The 12,799-nt window shown below is 47.2% G+C and overlaps 1 protein-coding gene across 6 annotated transcripts in view; it reads left to right on the forward strand.

The window, feature by feature from the left end:
• Positions 1–12,799, forward strand: part of Uvssa (UV stimulated scaffold protein A) — a 39,870-nt gene that overhangs the window by 15,307 nt on the left and 11,764 nt on the right. For all 6 annotated transcript variants that reach the window (XM_034509525.2, XM_034509523.2, XM_076938283.1 and 3 more), the window contains one exon: positions 7,701–7,806. In XM_034509525.2, the coding sequence (XP_034365416.1) occupies positions 7,701–7,806 (106 nt within the window). The remainder of the gene's footprint in view (positions 1–7,700; positions 7,807–12,799) is intronic.

The following is a 12,799-nucleotide window of genomic DNA, read 5'->3' on the forward strand; positions in this document are numbered from 1 at the left end:
TCAGGTGGATAGTGCTGGGTGGTGTTGTGTGCTGTTGCCCTACCCTTATCTCTTATCTCCATATTTCCTGACTGCTGAGTGGTTGGCTGCTGGAGGAGATCTGGGCAGTCTTCTTCCAGCCTACAGGACACTCCTGAGGCTTTTGTGGGTGATGGTGCAACTTCCTGGGTCATGGATGTGCATTTAGTTCAGCCAGCTTCAGGGGTAGCAACTTGTATCCCCAGAGCCCAGGTAAAAAGCTCGGTGTTGTGGTTTGTACCTATATGGTAACAGCCATGCCTTCAAGGCAGCGTGTGGAAGCTGGACCTGGAGGTATAAACTTGTCTTCCTAATTACCTGAAAGGCTGAGGCAGGAGGATCAGTACTTCAAGACCATCCTTAGTTATAGAGTGATTTCAAGGGCTGCCTAGGCAATTTAGCAAGCCCTTGTTTCATAGAAAAAGGCCTGGGTACTTAGCTCAGTGGTAGAGTGCAGCTTAGCATGTATGAGGCACTAGGTTTAATCCCTAGTATTACACCAGAAAGAAACCAAGTAGCTTGCCTTGACTCCTGCTAGCTCTCCTAATCTAGCTGCAGGCCTAGATTTCTGTTGTGGCATAGGGGTATTGGACTCAGCGTATGTCATCACTGGACATAGCATGACTGTGTCAGTACTTTGGCTGCCAGGACTAAGGGCAGTTTCACTGGCCATTTCCTAACTCCCATGAGACGCAGACATGGGAGTCGAGACCCAGCACTGCAACACTAAATACAGTCTTTCCGTGGTACACGGTGGGCATTCGGGTTGATGTGATGCCCAGGGTCAGTGCTGCTTCCACTGTCCCTTGTTGTACCCAGTGGCTACTAGCCTGATCTTACCCAGATTAGTACATGTACCCCTTTGTGCATCTCAGCAGATAGATGGCAGCCCTCTCAGCTGAAGCCTGGCCACTTCCATTTGTGCCTGCAGGACCTGCTGTGAAGGCAGGCCCTTCATGGTGTTATGGGAGTCCTCTGGTCACATAGGTTAGCACATTATCCCAGGCCATCCTGAGGGTTTGTAGGGCTGCCCAGGCCTAACAAGGTAGTAGCCCTTGGACTGATGATGTCCTACCTTCAGTAGGAAGGCAGATATTGCTCAGCTCTGCTGTCAGTTGAATGGACACTTCCTAGACCTGTCTCTACAAACTGATTTTTAACGAAAGGCACTGCTCTGAAGTCCTTGGAGATTTTGCTTGCAGCAGCTGGAGAGCGAGTGAATCGCTGTCTGTAGATGAAGTGATTGGCGGCTCCCGGACTGTGAGTGGCAGCGCCCAGGCTCAGGTGAGCAGTGCTTCCCAGAATAGATACAGCAACTGCCTATCTACACATCGCCCGCCCTTCCTGCAGCTGGTGGGCAGCTCCTTGCAAGGCTGCTGCACCACAATGTCTTGTGGGGGAAGGGCAGAGAGAGGGCTAATGAATGTCTATGTTAATTAGAGCTGTTTTAATTAGAAATCATGATGAGGTGTTCACTAATTTCCAAATAAAATTTACGGAGGGTTTAAATTATTTCCTAGTGTTTCCCCATTTAGCACGGGATTGGCATCGTTAACTCCTCATGTAGAACAGGCTGAGCAAGGAGCACTAATTCAATAATGCATGATTTAAACATTTCAGAACTTCTAACAAATGTATGTATAAGATTGAAACAAACACAGTGCCACCAATCATAAACAGCAGCTGAGACTTGGGATGGGTGCAGGCTGTCCTTGGAAGGATGGGTTGGTGCAGGCTGTGCTGGTCAGGCCCGTTCCCCTCAGGTGGGCAGGTGGGTGTCTGTGGAGTCCAGTCCCGGTTCTCTTTGAATGTTGCTATTTGTTTCTGTGCAGTATTGCTTTCCTTTTGACATAGGTGGTCTGTCTTCAAAAATACTTAAACCAGTTTAAACACGTCTAAGCATTTGCTTTACAGAGTGTGCGCACTTGAGCTCAGTTCGGAGGCAGGCTGGAGATAAATCTTGACTGGATCAATGTGCAGGGCCATTTGGTAGAGTTAGTTTCCACCTGCTCTGTTACAGAAGAGCTGTAATAATCCATGGCGGCCTCATTATTTAAACTGATAAAAATCCTTTGAAAACTTTTAAATTGCCTGCCTTTTCATTATGTAGCTCTGATCATGGTTAGTTTGTATTGTGTAATTAACAACATAGGAATTCCCACCAAGTGGTAGTCAAAGCAGTGATTTCAGACATCAGCATGTCTGACTTGTCAGCAGCTGTTCTTTCCTTCCTGGGTTGTTGGTCTACTTGTTCATGTGGTTATAAATGCATCTTTGTGCAAGCCAGTCTCATGAGCCACGTGGCAGCCACCCTGATGGAACCATGGACTCGTCTTTACCCTCTCACAGCAGTGGCGATCAATCTGTTTGGTGCATGCTGTGAAGCTTTGCTTGTTTTCTGTGCTGGGTGCTCGCCAGCCTGCCTTTCAGATCAGTCTCACTCCCAGACCCATAGGTGCTATATTGGGAGTGCACCAGGCCCAGTTCCTCTCCTGGCAGAGTTAAGAAAGCTTCCCGGACTCTGCAGGATTTGCTTCTTGTAGGTGAAAAGGACAACAGAAAACACAGGAAATGAAATGTTGAACCGTCAGACACACCGGGGAAAGCAGGAAAACTAAATCAGCCTGTGGGACCTTGTGCAGCAGCAGCAGGGCCTGTCAACTGCTGCCTCAGGGCTGTGCTTCTCCATCACACTGAAGGCCAAGCACGAGCACAGCAGAGAGTAGGGAGGGGTTTGAGTACTAGTTCTCATGAGGTCAGCTCACAAGGATGGCAGAAAATAACTCGGCTACCTTTGCACCAGCCCATACCCTCCCACCCCCCACCTTATGAATCTAGTCTTGATTTTCCCTGGCTCCAGTCTTTCCAGAATGAGCTAGCTCTCAACACCATCTCACGTCAACACTGTCTCACATGTCACCTCTTTACTCTAGGAATACCTCATCAGATTATCTCCTCCATTTCACAGCTGAGAGAGTGGTCCTGAGGAGGTATGAGTCCTGGCCCCTCCTGAAGTCCCAGGTACCCAGGGGAAAGGCTACCTGATGAACATGGCCTAGTGTCTTTGAAGCAGGCCACACAGCATAGCATGGCCTCACATTTCCAGAGGCTAGCCACCTGCTCTCACCTGAGATGGTGACCAAGGCACAGGGAGGGACCTGTTCTAATCCTAGAAGAAAACTGTTAGTTGTAGGCCCAAACAAGTGAGGACGCACTTCTCCCCTGTATGATTGGCTTTCTCTGCACACTCCTGGGAAGAATGATTAGTGATTTCACATTTCATTGGATGTTAATGTGCGGAGTTCACATAACCTCATGCATGATAACTCTTCCTGCCTCTGACCACTCACATAGCCTTGTCATTGAGAGCATGTATATATTGTCCCCAAAACGGGCTGGTTTGACTATATACATTAGGAGCACTAGAGACCCAGAGCACCTGGCCTGTGGCCACCTAGGCTACCAGCCCTCAGTTTGATTGACAGCATGTGACTCCCTTGGCTCTCTTGCTAACTGCTTGTTTGGATCTAGCTGAGAATTCTAGCCTTAGCCTTGCTCTGGAAATGGACTCCTAGGCATATGTGACCAGGTTTTTGGCCTCATACTTTGTAGTAGGCTAGCCTCAGCTCTTGGGCCCCACTTCTAGGAAGTTCCCTGACAGTGGGGTTCTTGGTCAAACTAAATTGTCAAGGGCAGGTTTTTGTGGACTGTTGTTGGAGGCTATTAGGAGAGAGGAGGAGAAATGCCTGCCCCAGTGTGTCCTGAGTGCTGTTGTGAGACTTTCTTGTGAATGTGGTCTTTATAGAGATGGTCATTCCAAAAAGTGATGTTTTGCTCCAGCGTAGTTTTTTGGACTTGAGTGTATGCTCTGGTGCCCTGTTGGCATCTGGGCAGGTTTGACACAGTGCTGGCCCTTCTGGCCACCAGGTGCCTGTTCTGTGTTATCACGTGGTCAGCACCACAACGCCCTCTGTCCTCTGAAGGTGCGTCCCTGGCAGCCGAGATGCACATGAGATATTGGCCTGGCCGGGCAATTTGCACGGCCTTCCAGGGAGGGCATTAGCATATAAATAGCAGATGCAATGACGGCCATCACAGCTGAGCACGTTTAATTTTTAGTTTATAAGATAGAATGGGTTTTTAAATGCATAGCCATCAAGCCGCTGAAAGACAAATGCAGTTTGGAACTCACTTGTCTGACGAGGCCTTACATCATTTTTTTTTTAAAAGGGAAATAGACACACATAAAACTGAACAAAAGTGATTTCTTGGGTGAAAAGTAATTGAGATTGCGCACCAAGTTAATTAGATCGCACAAAATTTATTTAATGGTTCCCGCTGTATCTCTAGGCTGTGGGCTTGGTGGCCGTGGGTTTTCTGGATGTTCAGATGCTCTTCCCATTCCTTTGAGATAATTAGCACTCACCACCCCACTTCTGTAAACTGATTGCGTTGTATATTTTAGCCGTTTTATTGCTTGTTTAATTATGATCATGACGACTCATTTTTCTAAATCCTTTTAACTGTGGGTGAGAATCAATTTGTATAAAACCAGCAGCACCCCTACCACACAACAGCGGTGGGCAAAAGCTTGTTTCTGTTTTGTGGGTGGATAAGTTGGCCCTCTGTCGGGAACTGTAGCTCCCACTTGGGGGCCAGCTTAGGAGGAGTCTTCTGATTGGCTAGAAGGATTTCTGACCACCTGCCATATCCCTCCAAGGCACCCACGGATTTCACACATCAGAAAAGGTCTGAGTGAGAAAGGCAGCCTGTGCTGGTTGTGTGGTCCCCTGTGCAGGGCTCATTGAGAGTTGCTCCTCCTGACTAGTTTCACACAGTTCGTTTTGTGTTGTTTTGTCACAGTAGAAAACTTGGCCCTCACCTGGGATAAAAGTAAACTGTTCTTGAGAACATTTCAAAAGTCTGGCCTCATTTTGAAGACATCGCTAATCCTGCCTTTTTACCAGGTGTGAGCTCTTTCCCTGGACTCTTGGCATCTAGGCTCTTTATGTGAACCCCCTCTGGACACTAGCATCTGTCTGACCTCCCCTGTGACCTTAAAGGCAAGTTCTACCACAGTGGTCATGACCTCTTAATTATTTAGATTCCAAAGTAAGTAAGTGGAGGCTAGCTGACTGTGATTCAACACCATCCCATGAAAGCCTTCTCCTCTCTGGGCTGTGTTACCTTACTGCCCCCTGTAACCATAATATTCCTGGTCAGGCTCCTGTGCAGGTCACAGGAGTGTCCCGACAGCTAGGGCTCAGAACTTTTCCACAGCAGAGTAATTTCCCATCCCTCAGGTATAGCTCATCTGTCAGCTGTCCTTGGTAACTTCGGCACCAAGAATTTGCAATAGTAGTATTTACCAAGTGTGAATGAAAAACTTCACTTTAGTTTCACTTAGGTATCAACAGTGACCTCTGTAAACTGTAGTTGTTGCAGTTTGAGTACTCCATCTCCCAATAGTTGCTAAGTAAAGTATGGGAAGGCTGGAAGCTGTATGGCCTAGAGAGAGCCTGGGTCTTTTTCAAGGCAAATGCACATGGTGGAAGAGCAGACAGCCAGAGGCCTTTATCAGTGCTAATTTAGAATAAGGAAGAACCTGGAGCCTCAAATTTAATCTAAAAATAAATGATTGTAGTTCAGGAGAAAGAAGATAAAATTATAATAGTTACCTAAGCACTTGAGTATTTTTTTAGGGAATGAAATTTTGATAAAAAGTCCCCAGCAAAATTCAAGGGTGTGAGCAATAAGCATAATATTTTATGAAAATGACCCCCATATTTAAAACCTGGCACTATATGTTATGCATTGTAGCACCCAGCCCACATCTACCTTTTAGAAAATTAAAACACATAAATTCTGTTTAGTGTTTGATACGCACTGCACTAGCTGAGCCCGTAACGCCCTAAAACCTTGGGCTGCTTTCCACCTTTCATAAATTCCTGGGTAGATTCTATACAAAAATAATTTTCAGGTCCGTGGCTCATTGTTATTCAAACGTGATTGATCGTCGTCATTTGCTCAGCTCGGGAGTTAAGTGCCCCTGTCATTTCCAAAGAGTATAATTGGGACGTTTCACAGGTCAGCGGTGGAGACAGGCTTCCCTTTTGATCAGTGTTAGACTGATAACAAAAATTACAGTTTCCGATGATTAATGTCTCCTGTGCTTCCCAGATGCATGACTGTGGGCTGCACCAAAACAAAGTGCATTTGCATCTGATTATGCTCTCTGGGCAGCAGTCTCCCAGGCTGGGGCATGGGGCCAGCAGGCACGGCCAGATGTGGCTGCTGATGGTTCCTGCAGTCCCGTGAAGGAGCCCGGCTCAACCTGGGCGGGCAGCATGCTGAGCTAGGGCATAAGTACAGGGTGATGCACTGTAGTCCCTCCTCCATGATGACTGTCATTTGCTTGCTGTGGCTTCCGATGCACAGTAGCTCCTGCCCTGAGACTAGAAGCTACTCCTTAGATGTCCTTTCTTCCTTCAGGAAAGTCAGGACCATGGGGGACATCTGTAAATTTAAAGTTGCTGTTGGGAATGGTTTGTTTTAGTTTTTTAAAGTTTTTCTTATAATCCTATGAAGGTCCCATAAGTTAGCATTCACTTAACAGGGACCTTCCTTGTCTCAATTCTGCCCTAAAACTGCCTCCCTCTATCTATCTATCTATCTATCTATCTATCCACCCATCTACCTACCTAACTGTCTGTCTGCTTTTGAAGCAGATATCTATTATCTCTATTATGAAACTGTCTAAGAACTTCCTACACACACCAAGCTGACCTCTTCAAACTTCCAGAGATCCACCTGCCTCTGCCTCCCAACAGCCCAGTCCACTCTGAGACATTGATGGATACTCAGTACAGGGCTCCTGCTGGTCAACCAGGGCTATATAGATTGTAACTGTAATAGAATCTCAGCCCCTATACCTTACCCTTTATTTTATACACAGACATGCACTGAGATTAAAGGTGTGTACCATCATGCCCAGCTTTAGAAGCTGCAAGGGCATTGAAACTTGGCAGGGGGGCACCAAAACTCAAGGGGCCACCACAGTCCAAGAGGTACCACATCCCTAGGGGTGTGGACTTCCTTGCTCTGGTGAGCTGAGCCTAGCTCCCTTATAGGATAGGTGGGCTGTGGAGTAGATCTCTGGAAGGTTGGGTTTCTGGCTTCATATCCTGGTTGTGGAAGATTCTGGAAAAATATGAGGTCAGTGGGAAGTAGGGTGGGAGGAAACTCATCAGAAGATAGTTCTGCAGTGAGACTGGAGGAGCAGTGGGTCTGAGGCATAGCAAATGTTATGACCTATGAACGTGGTGGCTTACTTGGGCATGGAAGAGCTGTAGGTAAAAGGGCAGCACCATTAATTCAAGCTCTGCTGCCTGCTTAATGGGGATAAGCCATTTGTGCATGTCCTTGGTGATGCCTACTGCAGCAGGCAAAAGAAGGTTGGTGGTAGTTAGGGAATGGCTCCAGGTGGGAGCTATGCAAAGGCACTGTGACTCAAGAATAAGAACAGCCTTAGAGACATTGTAATGAAAGACTATCAGCATCTGTTGTTGAAGTCGTAAACTGAAGAGATGGCCCTAAAAGAAGGGATACTTGTACACGGTCCATGGACAGCTGCTGTTGGATAGACCTGGTGACCTTATTTGTATTTGGGAATGTTTTCACAGACAGAAGCACTGGAGGACAGCGAGGATGAGGATCAGGACTTCGTGGAGGTCCCGGAGAAAGAGGGTTATGAGCCGCGAATCCCTGACCATCTACGAGCTGAATATGGTGAGCTGTGGGCCCACAAAGGACAGGATTGGACATCAAGGGTACTGGAGGGACAGGTTCCCACTCTGGACAATGCCTCTAGGTTGTGATATTGACTCAGGGAGTTTATCCATCAACTTCCCTTGTACAGCTGTTGTGTCAGTAATTGTTTCTGGTATTTAAGTTGTGGTGGTTTTCTTTTGTGCCCTATTGTTTCTTGTACTTAAGTTGTGGTGTTTTTCTTTTGTGCCCTTGAGTCCCCCTGTGGCCAGAACATGGCAGGACATCACACAGGGTCTTCTGGGCCCTTTGATGCTCTGGCTGTGGGTCAAGGACGCAGTCTGATGGGGATGCCTTTGTCCACATAGGGCACACACCAGGGCAGAGGGGAGGCAGATATCATGAGAAAAGCATCCCTGCTTTGTGTCTGTGAGGTCACAGACATAGCCTCTGACTCAGGAATGTCTGGACTCCATAGCAAGAAGCAACTTGTCACACATAGAACACTGCTGTGACAGACAGGCATTTTCCATCTAGTATCTTCCTCTTTTCCAAGAAAGCTCTAAGAGCCATACCCTAGGCCTGTGCCCTCCAGAGAATGTGTAGACTTAAAGGGGATCCAGGACTTAGGTCACAGCTTCAGGTTACGGCACCACTTATGCAAACAGGAAGCAAATAAAAACAAATCATCTTGCTTCTGTGGGGAGTACACAAATGGATTTGAACTGGTATTTATGGGGTGAAATTTGAAATTGTTAAGAGAATTTAGAAGATTATATGACTTGTGTGTAAAGCCACGCACGACCTATTAGGGGTGTTAAGCCAAATTAGCCTAGGCAGACTCACCCCTCAGTCCTCAGCCCTTGGCCTAGTGCCGTCTCCTGGGCAGGCTGGTTGCTTGGGGATCAGTGAGTGTGTGACTGTCAGGAGGAACCGCTCACACTCAAGGGCTACTAGTGACCCCTTGGCTGAGCACAGTGGCCTGGTCTGGCTTACTCAGAAGTCCCAGTATTCTGATGCCCCGTGAAGAGCTCCCTGCCTAGTAGAGCTGTCCTCTGATGCCTGCTTGCCTTGCCTGCTGCCTGTGGGCAAGCCTGCCTTACTGAGTTGTGTATACTATTACAGTTCTCCAGGCCTCAGCCTCACCATGCTCTCCTCATGGGCTCTTCAGCCTGCAAACCCCATGACCTTCCAAACCTCTACTCACATGCTTCTGAGATGGATTTTATTGTCTCCCAACTTGCCTTTCTTCCTGCTAGGATATACGTCATGGCCAACTCCTGAACACCAGGAAGTGCTTCAGGTATATATCGGGTGACATGGCCATCCTCCTGTGCCCAGGATGGGTTTTGCCTCCTGTTTCCTTTTACCCTTTCCTGGACAAGGTCCTTGTTTAGCAAGGTGCTGGTATGGCTATATCTGAGGCCACCGTGGGAAGTGAGGGCAGGTGAGGCAGGGATACTTTTCAGTGTCCAGACAGTATGTCTATCACCTACTTATGTACATGGGTTCTTAAATGCCCTGATGTCCTTCTGTCCTCTTTGGAAGCCACATGTTTGTTCTTAAGCTGGGGGACTAACTCTGGCTCTTGGAGTCTTCAGGGGATCCTGGAAACCAGCACTGATTCAGGGATCATGGTTGCACCAGAATTTTTTTAGCTTGGGCCTCTGCATCTTGTTCTAATGTTCCATATCCTTCCAGCAGACATGGTAAGTCTGACTGTACACAGGTTTTGAGTGGTTCTAGGTCATATGTAGCAGGGCCAGCAGTGACACACCAACACGGAGGATTATTCTCAAAGAACAAAACAGATTCCTTTCATCCTAGGAGAGGATGTCTTCGGCCCATGGCTTGGGAATGGTCAGTGATGGAGCCAATGAAGATAGCAGCCCCTGTTCACAGATGCTTACTTAATGTCACCTCTGGAAGATAGGAACACACAGTGTTCCCTTTCCAGCCACCAGTGGAAATAGACAGGGCTAGAGCAAATTCTTTAGTCCTCCTGATCAGAGATAGCCCTCTGTCTGCCTATATCTAGATGGCTTCTGGCTGTTGACCATTTGAGTCCAGCAAAAGAGGCTGAGTCATAAAAACACTTTGAAGCATCTCCCACTGCCACTTGCTGGGACATGTGCTTGGACACAGCCTGACAAACCTGCTGCCACACAGGGAAGTCACAAGTGGCTCCCGTTTGGCAGTTACAACCCACATCTACTCGTGATCATCCCAGCCTGGCTCAGGCCCCACAGCAGAGTTGTGCTGCCCTGGTACCTGTTCCTAATGTAGACTAATTCATGGTTTTCAATAGAATGCTGCAGGTTCCACTACTGAGTGTAGGGTTATTTCTCACATAGGAGCAATAACTATGTTGTCCATAGTTCCTGCACCCAGTGCCCATCAGCCTGTGTGTTACTGTCGTTTCTTCAGAGCCTTCCATGTACACCTGGAAGTGCCTACAGAGCTGCTAAGGGGCTTCAACTCAGCCTAACAGAAAGACAGAGACTTCAGTGGCTTGCTGCATTGTCTGTAATTTATCCCTTTCTTGGAGAGGTTCTAGGCATCTGTTTTAAACCTAGAAGGCAGTGATGGCCGTTGTGGTCTGAGTAAGCTGTTGTTTTGTATTTTCAAAATGATATCAAGTGGAGAACATGGCAGAGTCTGGGAGGGTTGGCAGAGTGTACAGGTAGACCTACAGCACCCACATTCAGTACATACAGTCTGGCTGTCAGTGCCACCACTGGGCTGAGAGCCACAGGAACCAAGGAGGGGTTGTTGAGCCCTTGAGGCCAGGGACATATGACACACCTAGAATTCCTGAAGCATTCACAGGAGCGGCTGGGGCAAGAAGAACTGGCCCATGGGCAGGACCTGTGGCACAGGTAGAAGGTGGGAATCCTCCATTATTATACCAAATGGAGACTCCCTAGAGAGCAGCAGCCTAGGCTGGAGTGTCCGGACAGACAGACAGTGTGCAGTGAACTCAGTTCATAATACTAGTTTATAGTCCCTCGCTGTTTTTCCAATTAAACACAGGCGAATCTGAGCTGTTAGATTCAGTCTAAGTCCACACGGCTGAGGAAATCAGGCTCTTTTTTCTTTCTCATTTCTTTCTCTGAATTTTCACTGAGGGGCTTTTATCTTCCCCTTAATCCTACCATTTCTGTCAGGACATAATCTCTTTCTCAAATTTACATTTTAATTACAAGGCCAGCTGAACTAGGTAAAATCAATAATGTCAGCGCGCGGCAGCCTAACTTTGTGTGGAGCCCCAGCCTCTCCATTTCCTCCCATCGATCCGTCTCTCCCGCACTGTCTGCTTTAGTGCTTCAGGCAAATAGGTGCCACTTGGCCAATTTAAACAAAAAAAGGAGCTTTGGACATTTTTATGACTCTTTCTAAAAGCAAGTATGGGAGTAAATTTTGGCCAAGGGACTACTAGAGTCAGGCCCTGCGAGGCAGCAGGGCCATGGCGGTCAGCAGGATAATGTCTCATTCTTTCAGGGTCACCCTCCCTCTGGCCTGAGGAGTGTGCTCTGCTTTTTGGGTTTTAACTTTGAAAATATGTCAGTGAGATTGATTTTCTATGACGGTGTGAAAACAGTGGTGTGTTCAGTGCCCTGAGTGTTTACCCTGCTCTAACACGCTTACCCATCTTCTTAATGGTTTAAAACAACAAATCAATGAAAAATATATTTCATTCTTGTAACTCTTAGGAATTCTCATATTGATCTTTTGGCTGCGATTGTATCTATCTAAATGTCACATTGTTCACTTACCAGCCTCGCCTCCCTGCTGTGTATGCATGTATGCAGGACTCGGCTAACTTGCTGGCTTCCACATTGCCAGTAACATTGTGCTGAGAAACACTGGGGGTCAAATGTTTGCCACCGAAACCGGTTTTTGTTGTTTCTTTGTTATTGTTGTCTTTGTTTTTTCAACACAGGATTTTTCCATGGCTGTTCTGGAACTTACTCTGTAGACCAGGCTAGCCTAGAACTCATAGAGATCCACCTGCCTCTGCTGCCTGAGTACTAGGATTAAAGGTGAGAGCAACCACTGCCTAGCATGGGACACTGTTTTTACTGTTGGACCAGAGAAAGGGCAGCCTGGTATCTTTTGATACATAGTGTGCCCAAACCTTGGGACCGCAGAGCTCCAGAGCCTGGAGGCAGCTGTCTGTGACTCCACCACCCTCTCAGAGTGGCTCTGCCCAAGTCCTCTGCTCCCCACTCATAAGAACTCAAGAGCCAGGGGCCCTTCCCTATGCACAGGCAATCTAAAGCAGAGACAGCAAGTGTTTCCATATAGGGCCGCAGAGTGAATATTTGGCTTTCTGGACTGCATCAGGTCTCTCATGGTTCTACTCTGAAAGCAGCACAGATAAATGGCTGTATCTGGGACCAGTAAAACTTGTTATAGAAAAACAGGCAATGGATCAGGTTTGACCGTTGCCTTCAGGGCCCCAGGAAGCCTTAAAGAGCAGCTGGTCATTTCTGTGCCATGTCAGGCTGACCTCTGCTACAGCAAGCCCATGATGGGGCTCGAACTCTTAGCCTTAGTGTAGGCTTTGCCATCCCAAGGCCTCAGGTAGAGTGCATTGGCCTTCCTTGATGGATGTCTCTTTATTGCACAGACTTCAACTTGAAATCCTCCTTCCTCAGGCCTTCTGGGTACTACAGTCACTTAATTCTGTCACATGCCTAACACACTCATTGACCTTGGGTCTAGATACTAATGCACAAACTTAGCATTTTTAAAGCTTGATTTAGGATCTGACTTTGTAACCCGACTGGCCTCGGCCTTCAGACTCTCCTACCCGAGTGCCCCAAGTTCTGGATGAAGAGTGAGGTCCACCTTGTACTTTGACTATTAGGCGAGGTTCCATCCACATTCATCACACCCTCCTGTATTCTTTCTTTTATACTACTTTTAAACTTAAAATCTACTTTCCTGGTATTAACCTGTTTTCCCAGCTGTCTTTTTATTGTTGTCTAACTTTTTTATTTTAGCCTCT

The sequence above is a fragment of the Arvicanthis niloticus genome, chromosome 7 (assembly GCF_011762505.2).
Source record: "Arvicanthis niloticus isolate mArvNil1 chromosome 7, mArvNil1.pat.X, whole genome shotgun sequence".
Taxonomy (NCBI): Eukaryota; Metazoa; Chordata; class Mammalia; order Rodentia; family Muridae; genus Arvicanthis; species Arvicanthis niloticus.